General features: G+C 51.4%; 1 protein-coding gene across 1 annotated transcript in view; it reads left to right on the top strand.

Moving 5' to 3' along the window:
- Nucleotides 1–2,273: 2,273 nt before the first annotated feature.
- The window catches only part of NUFIP2 (nuclear fragile X mental retardation protein interacting protein 2), a gene marked incomplete at its 5' end in the record, with an annotated part of 11,077 nt that continues 1,104 nt past the window's right edge, over nt 2,274–12,246 (top strand). Inside the window, 2 exons of the mRNA XM_010156228.1 lie at nt 2,274–4,043; nt 11,789–11,821. Of these exons, the coding sequence (XP_010154530.1) occupies nt 2,274–4,043; nt 11,789–11,821 (1,803 nt within the window). The remainder of the gene's footprint in view (nt 4,044–11,788; nt 11,822–12,246) is intronic.

Raw genomic sequence — 12,246 nt, forward strand, 5'->3', positions numbered from 1 at the left:
GGGGGGCAGGGCCCGGGGCCCGCATCTCGCTCTCGGGGGGCTGCGGTGCCTTCACGCGCCTCCTGTGGGCTCGGAGCAAGCGCGTGACTACCCCAGCAGCCAGAATGCCCTGTGCGGGGTGGGTTTTTTGGGTTGTTTTTTCTTGAAATTCCCGTTTATGTAACCCGGGGGGAGATGGGAAGGGACCTGGGTTGCCCCAGTACCCCCGTGCCCCCTTCCTTCCCCCCCCCGAGCAGCCTCCTGATGGGGCACCCGCTCCATAAGTTGCTGCGCAAAACTTAAGTTGAACGCTCATGTTTGTGGGGTGCCCGGGGGGTAACTCGGACACCCCTCCCCTGCCAGCCGTGAAAGGAGTTGTGAGGCTGCTAAATACCCTTCACCTGCCAATTTTGCCATCCTTCATTTTATTTCTTCCCCCGTGTTTTGGTTGCTGCACCTCTACATCCCCGCCAGAACCAGCTGTGCCAAGCGTTGATTTGGAGAAAAACTCGGGGCAGCCGAGTTGTGAACACTTGGAAATTGGAACTAGAAACTGCTGACACACTGACTTACTGAAATGGATTTTGTTCTTCGTTTTATTCTTTCGCTCCTCATCTGCAGCGGTCTTGTGACCGCGCTCGTTGTTTTGTTTCGTTAACAAGTGGTGTCAGAAGTCTTGAGTCATGCAGGGTCAGCTGTAACACGTTGCTCTTCCTCTGCACGTTATTCTGAAATCCTTAACTTCCAGTCCTTGGCTCAGCCGAGGATCCCAGCCTGTCAGTTTTCCCTGGGATGAAGTATATATGGTTAATATTCTCAATGGCAGATTCAAAAGTTCAGAGTGGAAGTGGTGGTGGTTACAGATATTTGTGTGTAGTAAAATCCCTTTTGATCCCTCTCGGCAAACTCCGTTGTGGAATTCCTGTAAAGATTCCTACAAGGATTCTTGTGTTCCCGACTTGCACAGAACTTGAGCAGTTACATCTGCCGGACATCTGAGGCTCCGGGATGTGAGGATAACAACGATTTTTCAGTAGAGCAGTTAATTCCAACATCGGCAACAACAAAAACATTCCTTTTCGAGCTGGAGTTTTGCCCGCTCTCCTTCTTGGGGGGACTCCATGTGCCGGGCTGAATTCGTGCCACCGTGGCTGCAGGTGAAGCCTTAGGTGGGTCAGTTGTTGTGGGAGACAAAGGCTTTCCACCCTGGGGATGAGCCAGAGGAGGAGCGAGGGTAGCGCTCTTCCCGGAGGAGCGAGTACAGCAGGAGGGAATCCCTCTCCTCTGTCCGCAGCTGGAGGGTGTTTGCTGAGCTGGGTACGGCACGCTCTGCCCGTCTCTCGAAAGCAGTAGGTCAGGCCAGAGAATAGAAAAAGGAGGATGAGATGGTTCAGTCTGGACTGCCCTGGGCTTCCAGCTCCATTTCACTGGACTCGCATCGCGCTCTCGAGATTTGCTTCAGAACCATAAGGTTAGCGATGAGCTTGAGAAGAAGAAAGGAAAGCGGAGCACGCGGCGTAATCTCGTGGTTTGATGAGTGGGAGCCCTCGGCAGGTCCTGCGCTGCCCACACCCCAGCCTCACTGCTCATGCAGGTCCCGAGCTCGGACTTTGTCTCCCAGGGACTTCCCCGTGGGCACGAGGCCAGTTGCAGGTGGAAGGGTGCTTGCAGGGATGCATTTTTTCCCAGTTTTATCACCTTTCCAGAGCTAAAAAGCACGTGTAGGGAGGTGTTGGTCACTATTTCGAAATGAAGTCAAGAGATGCAACTGCCAGCGGGCTTTGCCCGGGTCCTTTTGGAAAATGGCACCTCGTTTTTGCCTTTTTTTTTTTTTTTTCAGCCCTATACTAGTGTTTGGGAGGAGGGCGGGAAGGAAGCCTGGGAGCTGACAGGAGTTGGCCCTTGCTCGCAGTATGGATCCTGAACTTCAAAATGCCTGTAGCAAAGGCAGCAGATCCCTCTGTCTTGAAGCATCTTGGGAATTAAATTTTTCCTCTGTGTGACCTGGAAATAGTGGCTGATGAAACAGCTCTACAGCTTGCCAGTGATCTTCAGTGCAGTGTGTTTTCCTTACGTAGTACCTATGTGCTCTTTTGCTTTGTTTCGCTACCCCTGCGTCACCCTGTTGCGTGTGACAGTCGGTAGCTGCTGGCACTTTCTGCTTAACCCTTTTTGCCGAGGTTTCCAGCAAATAAGCATATGCTTTTGTACATCAGAGACTGTTTTCCCGTTTGAAAATGTCTGCTTGAGGAAACTGGATACGTTTGGGGCTGATTACAGCTTTCTGCAATCAGGAGTTTTAACGTTTCACATTCTAATTCTTGCCTTTTGTTGTTTTTTTGGCTTTCTTCTAGGCTACGGCGAACTAAATGGTAACGCAGGAGAAAGAGAAGTGTCATTAAAGGGCCTGTGCTCTGATGAAACCACCACCCCAGGATCCAGGGTACCCAATGGCAGCCAGCAGCTCCTAGACACTAACGTGACCCCAAAGCAGGCTGTGAAGGCCAGTGCTTTGGGGAAAGCTGGAGTCAAAACCAAGAACTTCATTCAGAAAAATAGCATGGACAAAAAGAATGAGAAGTCCTACGAAAATAAACCTAGGGAAGGCCAGTCCTCAGACAAGCCAGAGGGCGTGTCTATTCCAAACGGTGTGGTAACCAGTAATTCTAGCTATATCACGAATGGCTACGTAGGCAAAGGGGCCGATAACGATGGTAGCGGCTCCGAGAGTGGATATACTACGCCTAAAAAGAGGAAAGGCAGGCGCAACAGTGCCAAGGGTTGTGAGAACTTGAATCTAGTGCAGGACAAAATAATGCAACAGGAGGTCAGTGCACCAACCTTGAAACAGGAACTTGAGAGTTTCAAGCCTGATTATAGTGAACAAAAGGGGAACCGAATTGAAAATACTAAGCCTGTTTGGAAATACGAGGCTGGGGCTGGCGGAGCAGGCCGGGGAAAGCCTGGGATTGGGGATGTACAGCGAAAAAACTCTGATGCCAAACCTGGGATTAGCAGCAAGAAGTTCGATGACCGGCCCAAAGGGAAGCATGCATCGTCCACTACGTCTAAAGAGGACTCATGGACCTTATTTAAACCACCCCCAGTTTTTCCAGTGGACAATAGCAGTGCTAAAATTGTTCCCAAAATAAGTTATGCAAGTAAAGTTAAAGAAAACCTCAACAAAGCAGCTCAAACCCCATCCCCGTCCTCTTCGTCGTCTTCATCATCTGCTGGGGAAACTCAGGCCCAAACATCGAGTCGACTGTCCCAAGTCCCCATGTCTGCTATGAAATCTGTTACTTCTGCCAGCTTCTCCAACGGGCCGATCCTGGCCGGGACTGACGGGAGCACGTATTCTCCAGGGACCCAGCCACTGCTCTCCGCTGCTGCTAATGCTGTACCATCGGCCTCCTCCGAGTCGGCGCCCCAGGACACGAGTGCGGCTTCAACAGCTCTCGAACAAAAGAAATCCAGCCTTTTTATCTACCCTTCAAATATGCAAACTGTGCTTGTGGGGACAGCGCCAGTCGACTTCCCGTCGCAGACGAGCCAGCAGAACCTGGGGGATATCTTCCAGAATCAGTGGGGCTTGTCTTTCATAAACGAGCCCAGCGCTGGCCCCGAAACCGTGGTGGGGAAACCTGCGGATAATCAGTTAATGGAAGTGACATTTCAAGGGGAATATCCTGCCGCTTTGGTTTCACAGTGTGCTGAAATCATTCCCTCAGGAACTGAACAACCTGTGTTTCCTAAGGCTTACGAGCTGGATAAACGGACTAGCCCTCAAATTCTTAGTGCTGCTCTTAAGCCTGGGACTGCTGTTGAGGGTGGTGTCTTAGCTTTGGAGTCGCCTCACGGGGGTGACCTACAACAGGCAGACGCCGGTAGCCAAGGTGCTTTAGTGTTTCTTTCAAAAGACTATGAAATAGAGAATCCTCTGGCCTCTCCCACGAACAATTTGCTAGCCTCCGCCAAAGAACAGAGGTACCAGAGAGGCCTAGAAAGGAAAGATAGCTGGGGTTCTTTTGACCTGAGGGCTGCTGTTCTATATCACACTAAAGGTAATGGCTTCACTTGCTGCCTGAGGGCATTCTCTTATTTTCATAAGTGCGATATTCTAACATGATACGTTCCTTGCAGCAATTCCGATTGTTTTAAAAATGAGCTTTTTGCTTGCGTGTCTCTACTGGCAATAACGGTTTGGGAAAGTTACTCCAACGGTTATTTAACTCATGTTAAGAGTTACTTGTTTCCCTGTTCCTGTGGACGAAGGTAGGTGAGGTTGAGACGGGTGAGTGTGGTTTTACATATTAATGCCTGTGGAATTTGCAGGTCCTTCTAAGCTCCTCGGCAGTGGAAGGAGTTAAATGTGTGTTCACAGCTCTGTTCCAGCCCTACGGGGTGATATTCTGTCACTGAAAAGGCTGTATTTGCACCTCTGCCACCACAGTGTCGCAGCTTCTCCCCTGGGCGGATCAGGCCATGGAATCATAGCTTTGAAGGGAGGAGAAAATGGTTCCTGCAGCTTTTCATGGTGTGATTTGCTTTATTTTTTTTAAGCGAACCCCACACACACTTTCTCCGTGCCCTTCTTAAGTATTGGGGCAACAACAAGGCAAATCTTTGCTTATCAGCAATTCTGTGAGCTGCAGATTGAGTTCTCTCGTTGTCTTTGTAGGCCAGATCTTTCAGATGATTTTATTGCTTTCATGGACTCCTTTGTAGTCCAGCTCCCTTTTTTCCTGGGCTGGTTTGGTTGTTTTGTTTCTTTTTTTTTTTTTTGAGACTAAAATGTCTCAGACATGATGCAGATGCTTTAAACTGGGAACGAAGTGAGGGAAGCCTGTGGGATGCCTTGCTTAAGCCTCAGCCCCAGAAGCTCTGAGGTCTTGGCTTTTGGTCCTGGCTCGGTGCTGAGGGCAGCTTGGCAGCGTGTTCCCTTCTGGTGTGATGTTACTTACCTACCCCTGGCGAACACAGGGGCAGTTCCTTTTTTTGTTCTCTTCCCTCTCCCTGCATCCCCCTGCCTGAAGGGAAAAAGGTGCTCATCCATGTTTTGTTCACTGTCCCACGTACCTGTGTGGACGATGTCTTGCTCCCCTCTGCAGTGGGGTTGGTATTTGGATGGCGTTGGCAGACTTGCTGTGTTTTGATCTGCTGCAGAGCTCTTCAAATTACCTGTTTGCAAACCCTTTGTATAGCACACAAACTTAAATCCCTTCCTTTAGTAATGGTAGGCCCAGTCATTTAAAAATAGTAACGCCAAGTATTTTTCCAGGTTATCACACTCGAGTTTTTACGCTCTAGTATTCTTCAGAGCAGTGTTCATCAGGTGATTTTTGGCTGGGCCTTCATCCTCTACCCTCTGCTCAGCCTATTCCAGTATCAAAGCAAGCTTTCTGTTCTCGATTCTCCTGTCTGCCTGCAGCCTAAATCCCAGTTTCTCACCAGCAAGCGGGGTACCAGGGAGCATGGTGTGGAAGGGGAGTCCCAGGCAGCCTCCTTAACAGTTGGCAAATCTTTCTAACGCTGAAGTCTCTTTGTTTTTGTCAGCCTGAACTTTGCTGTAGGAAAACTCCCCTGTGCAGAGACTCATCCCTTTCTCCCTCTGAGTGAAGGACAAGACCCCGGTAAAACAATAGTAAGGACCAGAAAATCAAGAACACTCCCTTCCCTCTGTCCCTGAAGGAGGTGTTAACTTCACAGCCTGGCTGCTCCTGGTTCTTCCCAACACAGGAGTTAATCACATCAAATCGCAAGAATGGACACCTAAAGCACTCTCTAAAACAGTTTTCTGCTCTTTCATGGCCTCTGGTGTGAATGCTCTGGCCTTGAGCATCCTGAGCACCCTTGTGATGCCCTGGGGAGATGTTTTCCTGCCCCACCCCTCCCCTCTTGACTTCTTAGGCTGAGCCTGTGCCAACTTCAGGGTGTTACTTAGGGGTGAAAGATGTTTCTAATCAGTGTTAATGCGGTGATTGGGGTGCTCCTAACATCCTGATCTCCTCTTTCTCCTACTCGGTGTTGAGGTGCTGTTGCTGGTTTAGGAACAGATCAGTCTAGGTCTTCTGTGGTGATGCTGGCTGTTGTGTTTCTGTGTGTGTTGAGCCCGGCGGGTGTGTTGGGTTAAGGGGTACTGGGAGGAACGATGCCTTCCTCTGCCCGGGGCAGGTGGAAAATGCTTTCCCCTCTTCATGGCCTGATCCTGCAGCCAGAGCTCCTGTGGCACAGCGTCTTGCAGGATGTCCAGAAAACGGAGCTGCGGGCGCGAGCTTGCAGCACAGAACTGCAGTGGTTAATTCCCACACCGTTCCCTCCGTTTACCTCTGGTTCTCCTGAAGTCCTGCTCCTATCCAGCCAGTTCCTCTGCAGTGGGAAAGGGATGAATTCGCTCGCTCAGTTTCCACAAGCTGCCTTCCCCTCCTGCCCGTCTGGGAGAGCATCCAGGTTTGCCTGGGCCTGCGTGGGGGTTGTCCCGGGCAGCTGGATCCTCGGGTTGTTTGGTTTTGATTTCGAGAGGCGGGTGAACTTCTCCCTCTTGGATTGATCTGTTTGCTTTTGAGCAAAGTCTCGATTGTTCGATCTTCAAATCCACCCGGGCTCTGGGGTTATGGACACGGAGAGAAATGACTGCGGGGCGAGGGCAGGGGTGAGCGTGGAGCGCTGCTGGGTCCCTACCCCGAGCTCCGGTGGGTCGGTGCACGGATGGGTGTGGCAGTGAGGAATGGGCCGTAGTGTGCAAACCCTGGTTTGCACTCTTTGTGGCTGCGATCTGATTCTGTGGATCCTCATACCGGACTGTAAATAGGACGGAAAAGCCTCCAGCTTACTCCAGCAAGCCAGGCTTTGCCATGCAGGGCTTGCGAGGGGCAGTATGGGTTGTAATTCCCTGGGAAAGGATGGATGGAGGAGGTGCTGTGCAGGGTGGGCTGGCTGTGCTGCAGTAATCCTGTTAAACCGCTGTGGTGACACAGCTGTGCTGGGGGGTGAGACTGGGGGGCTGCAGGGTCGTGGTGGAGGGAGCTGTGCTCCTTCCCCTGTGCCCAGGTGGCTTTTTCCCCCAGAACTCAGGGCGCTGGGAACGTGCTGGCAAGGCTGGTGATGCACCCTCCTGGTCTTGGATGCTGTTTGTGCTGGTTCCCTCTCTGCCCCTGCTCCGTGTCTTGCTTTTTTTTTCTTTTTAAAGGGCAGAAAGGCTCCCGTGATCGTCTGATCTGCTTGACTGTAAAACACGATCCTTGGACGCGGCTGCCTTCGTCGACAGGCCGTGCCACTCGGCGTTTGTGATGGTGCCTTGAAGTGCTCACGGGTGACACACCTGATTTAGCGAGGTCGATGTGATGTAGTTGAGCACCGGTGGGCCCACTCTTTGTGTGCTTGGGGACAGGAGCTTAGTACGGGCAACTGGAAGGGCCAGGAAGCAGCGATGCTCTCGCTTAGGGATGTTGTCCCTGTCTAGGTTAGAACTGAACCTCTACCTGGGTGTGGCATTGCCAAAATCCTCATCTTTTTGAGGTAAAACTGGTCCTTGTGGATTTTTTGGTCCCTCAGAGGAGGAGGCTGGGGGTATCTCAGCTCAGTTGAAACCGGTATCTTCTCGCTGCTGTAGCCCTCCTGTTAAAGACAGCTGGATGAAACGTTTCGTATCAGAATAATTGTCAAGGCTTTGCAGAATTTGGCATGTTTGGGCAGTTGCAGTCTCTAGGCCGGGCCGTCCGTCGCTAATGGGGCCCTAGGTGGCCGGCTGTGTGGTGGGAAGCTGAGTAGTTAGCTTGTCCTTAGCTGAAAAGCAAATAATTGAGGTCTCCAGTCGAGCTGTGGGGCAGCAAAGACCACGTAGGTGGAGGAGAGGAGGCTGCAGTGTTTCCCTCTTGGGTCGTGCCCCCAGGTTTTTGCCTGTGCTGCTGCTTTGTTCCTTCCTGGCTGCGCCAGCATCTCTCCTCGCGTGAAGAAGCAGAAGAGCAGCGTGGAAAATAGAGCGAGGCAGCGTGGGCCAGGAGCGGCGCTCGCCGGAACGGTGAACTGGGTCAGAAGGAATAGCAGAGCTGTGAATTCAGCGGTTTTCATCCTTTACATCAGGACAGGGAAGGGAAAAAAAACATGCCTGTGCTTCCCATCCCCCTTGGAGGGCAGGGGTTAGGTCTCAGTTGAATGCTTGTGGTCTTGTGGGGCAAAAACTGATTTAATTCTCCGAGTCTCCTCTCCTCCCAGTTGTCAGGATGAGTACAGTGCATTCGGCATGGAATTTTTAGTCTGTGCTTTGCTTCCCGGAACCTGATCGTTGTGTCCTGCAGGTAGAAACAGAAAAACAAGATGAGGTTGGTCCCTCTCTGTTTTGTTTGGTTTTTTAGCGCTTCGTTTTCGGGATAATTGTCACCTTATATGTTCGATTTTTAAGAACAAAGAGCATTGGCATTGTGCAGCCACTTCTGTTTGCAGGGGCAGCCTCTAGCAAGAAAAACCTGCGTAAAAGCGCCTGTTTTCACAAGTTCTCACAGAAAGGCTTCTCTCCCCTCCCAGGTTGTGTGTGGATCCTGCTATAAAGTTTACTGACTGATGAGGAATCCGCTGACCCTTTGTGTCACTGATCGCCCCCAGAAAAAGTGGTGCTTCTCCCTGCAGCCCGTTAGGTGGATGTGGCTGGGGCTGGTGGCAATTCCTCAGCAAACCGCGAGCCAGAGGGTTGTGGGGAGGCCGGCTAATTGCACAAAAAAAAGAGTCCTGGAAAACGTGAGGTTGGAAGGGGCAGAGGAGGTGACCTAGTTCTGCCTCTGGCTCGGAGCAGGGCTAGCTTTGATGCAGGGTTGTGCAAGGGTTTGCTGATGGCATTCTCTCCAGCTGGGTTGGAATCCGTTGGGAAGGAAGCGTGCCAAATCCCTGGCCGCGTGTCCCGTTTTGGGAATGGAGGCCCCTGTCTGGTCAGGTCTTGACCATCTCCTGCTTTGAAAAGCAGCAGTACTAGGGTTTGGGTCGGTGTCTGAGTGAGGTGGACTCAGCCTCGTGGGGAGGAAACCCCCTTTCTCGTGCATGGGGCGCCCACGGTAAGGGTCCTTGCTTACGTACCCTGGAAGCTTTCTCCAGGGAAAGCAAGCTCAAGAACAGAGCTCCTTGGACCCAAACCTCCTTCCTTGGGTACTCCTACGTGACCAGCTTTGGGGGCTGCCTTTTCATCCACCCTGCGTCCCTGGGCTTGCTCTCTGGGTTAGCTGGAGCTTGTGCCGCAGCGGCTCTGCGGAGTGGCCAGCCTGCTGGGTCGGGCACGGAGGTCTGTCCAGCCACTGTTACTTGTCACAGCAGCTCAGGATTGTTGTAGGGGGACCACAGGCTGTAACGGATCCAGAAACAGCACCAAAACTCACTCTAACGTGCTACCAAGTAAAGCAAATCGCAAAAATCCCATTTTAAGATTGAAAGGAAAGCGTTTTTCCCTAATTTTGTGTTGCAGTTCGCCCAGGGTTTTCTTGTTTTCCCCTCTGTGAAGCTGTTTGGGTCACTTCTTTGGTGCTGTTGGGTTTTGTAGACTCGTCAGGCTGAGCATCTGCCAGCCAATGCGTCCGGTGTTTGGGGTTGACGGGACGCTTCGCACCACCCTCTCCCCTACCTCCTTTTTCTGAAGAAGGAATATTGTTTAATCTCTGAGAAGGTTGTGGATTGGTGGGTTTTCTGATGGTTTTGATGGATTTGGGTTGGTTTGTTGGGTTTTTTTTTACAGAATTTTGACAACTTAAAGGCTTTTCTTGTCATTTTTTTGGGTAGCATCTCGCTGTTTGACTTATCAGGCACGTCTTATTACAAGCAGTTCACATTCCTGTGGTGCCTGATGTAGTTAGGACCAAATGGAAGTGTGAAAGCATGGAGGTGACAGGACAAGGGGTAACGGGTTTAAATGGAAAGAGGGAGATTGAGATGGGACATCAGGAAGGAATTCTTCCCGGAGAGGATGGGGAGGCACTGGGACAGGTTGCCCAGAGAAGCTGTGGATGCCCCATCCCTGGAAGTGTCCAAGGCCAGGCTGGATGAGGCTTGGAGCAACCTGGTCTGGTGGAAGGTGTCCCTGCCCATGGCAGGGGGTGGGACTGGGGGGCTTTAACGTCCCTTCCCACCCAAACCATTCCATGATTCTATGGGATACGGCAGTGGCAGCACTTCTATCTCTGTGTCATGTTAGCCTCGGCTGCTGTGAAGAAAATTCTGTCCTGGTTAGACCCAGCACGTTCTGCTGAGTGTTTGATGCTCTAACGTTGCTCCAGCGTGGAGGAACCCAGTGTTTTGAGAGTAGTTTTCTGCCTTTGGGGAGAGCTGTTAAAAAAAGTGATGTTCCTTAACCGTTGGGAAATGATGCATCTAACTTCACTGAATGGAAAACCAGCTCTGCTGGAGGTGATTTTAGTAGCTGGTTCATTTTACTTGTGGGGAATCTGCATCTGGCAGATGAGGGAGGGAGGTCGCTTACATCCCCGGGGGCAAGGGGCTGGCTACTATTCCCACAGCACCTGCTCAGATGAACGTGCAGAGCGTCGCTGTTACTAGCCTGACGCAGAAATGACAAACCTCGTAACGTTTTATCGGGGCCTTCCTTACAAAAGCCTTAATTGTGCTGGGAGTATTTATTTGCATGCAATTTCCTGCCACGGGGAGCTGGAGGTTGTAGCGGACACGGGACGGCCGAAGGGCTGGAGGAGGGACGTGGAAACGCAAGCAGTTGATGGAGGTGACGCTTGGCACACATCGTGCTCAGGCCATGGGTTTTTTCCTCCTTTCTCATGCCGGTTAGTTTACTTATTTGCCTTGTTTTGCACTTTACTGCTCATACCGTGTGCCTTAACAATCCATTCTCTGCTCTTAGCCCCTCCCGAGGTCCTGGTGCCCTCCTTCCTGGCAGAAGGAAGACCTGAAAGATTGTTCTTGTGGGTTGTGTTCCTATATAATGCTCCTTTTTTATAATTGTCCCTTAAACTTGGGCGCAGGGTACAGTTAGTGTCTTTATAAATATTCTAGCTCGCAGAATTCCATCTTCATAGTGTCTAAATGTAGTTATTTGGAATGGGTCTCGAAAGATGTGACTTAATTTTGGGGACATTTTAAAGGGAAGAGCCTTCTGTTGCTTAATGTGAATGAAAAGAGCATTTACCTTCGCTGTTATTTCTTAGGTAAACAAAAACATGTGCTCTTCAGGGAGGGGTTGTTTGTCTTTGGCCCACGAGCGTGTTAAGGAGGTAAACTGGGGAAAGAGCTGCAAGCCAAGCAGCCAGGTGTCCGGAGCATCCCACCTTGCTCTGGGATAATCCCTGGGCAGCAGCTCTGCAGTGCCGTGGGATCTTCGCCGGGTGTGCTTCGGCCCGTGCGCGCTGCAAACCGCGAGAAACTCGCGTTGTCCTTGGGTTCTTATTCCGCGCGTGCTGAGCGCCCACTTGGAAATCATCTCCTCGGCTTGGCCGTTGAGCCTGTGACGTGACGTTGGAGTAAAGCCTGGAGTTGGCGGAAATCATCTCCTCGGCTTGGCCATTGAGCCTGTGACGTGTGACGCGACGTTGGAGTAAAGCCTGGAGTTGGATTGGGGTTTGTAGGGACAGAGGGTGACGGTGACATTTCTGTCGTGCGATTTGGCCACCTGACCCTGGGTTTGCTGGGTCGTTGGCATCCGAGTCGCGCGATGCTGTGGCCTGGGTCGGGCTGGGTGGGGTGGGCTCCATCCGAAAGCCTCTGCACCGGCCATGCCGTGCTCGGAGCATTAAAGCCTGTTCGGAGTCGTTTCTAACGGCAGCAGTCTGTATAGTAACAGTAGTCTTCTCTTTTGCCTCCACAGAAATGGAATCGGTTTGGAATTTGCAGAAGCAAGGTAAGGATGTGGGAGAGAGTAAACAAGCCAACGTGCTCTGTCCTGCTGGGTCTGTTGGAATGGGGGATGAGGGTGGATTGTCTCGGCGCCTGGAGATGCCCAAGTTAAATTCTCCAGTGCCTGCTCGCTGTAGTCCAGGTTTATCTGGGTTTTGGATCCGCAAGGCAGGACAGTAAGCTTTGCCGTAGTGGTGGGGTGTTGGGGAAGCAGAGTCTCTGAAAGAGCAATAGAAGCAGTGTCAGATTAGATTTAACGAGCCTTCCCTACATGCTGGGAGAGGACTTTTTACAAGAGCCTGTAGTGATAGGACAAGGGGTAATGGGTACAAATTGAAAACAGGGAGGTTTAGATTAATATCAGGAAGAAATTCTTCCTGGAGAGGGTGGTGAGGCACTGGAACAGGTTGCCCAGAGAAGCTGTGGATG

This window comes from Eurypyga helias, unplaced genomic scaffold (genome assembly GCF_000690775.1).
Source record: "Eurypyga helias isolate BGI_N326 unplaced genomic scaffold, ASM69077v1 scaffold18057, whole genome shotgun sequence".
NCBI lineage: Eukaryota > Metazoa > Chordata > Aves > Eurypygiformes > Eurypygidae > Eurypyga > Eurypyga helias.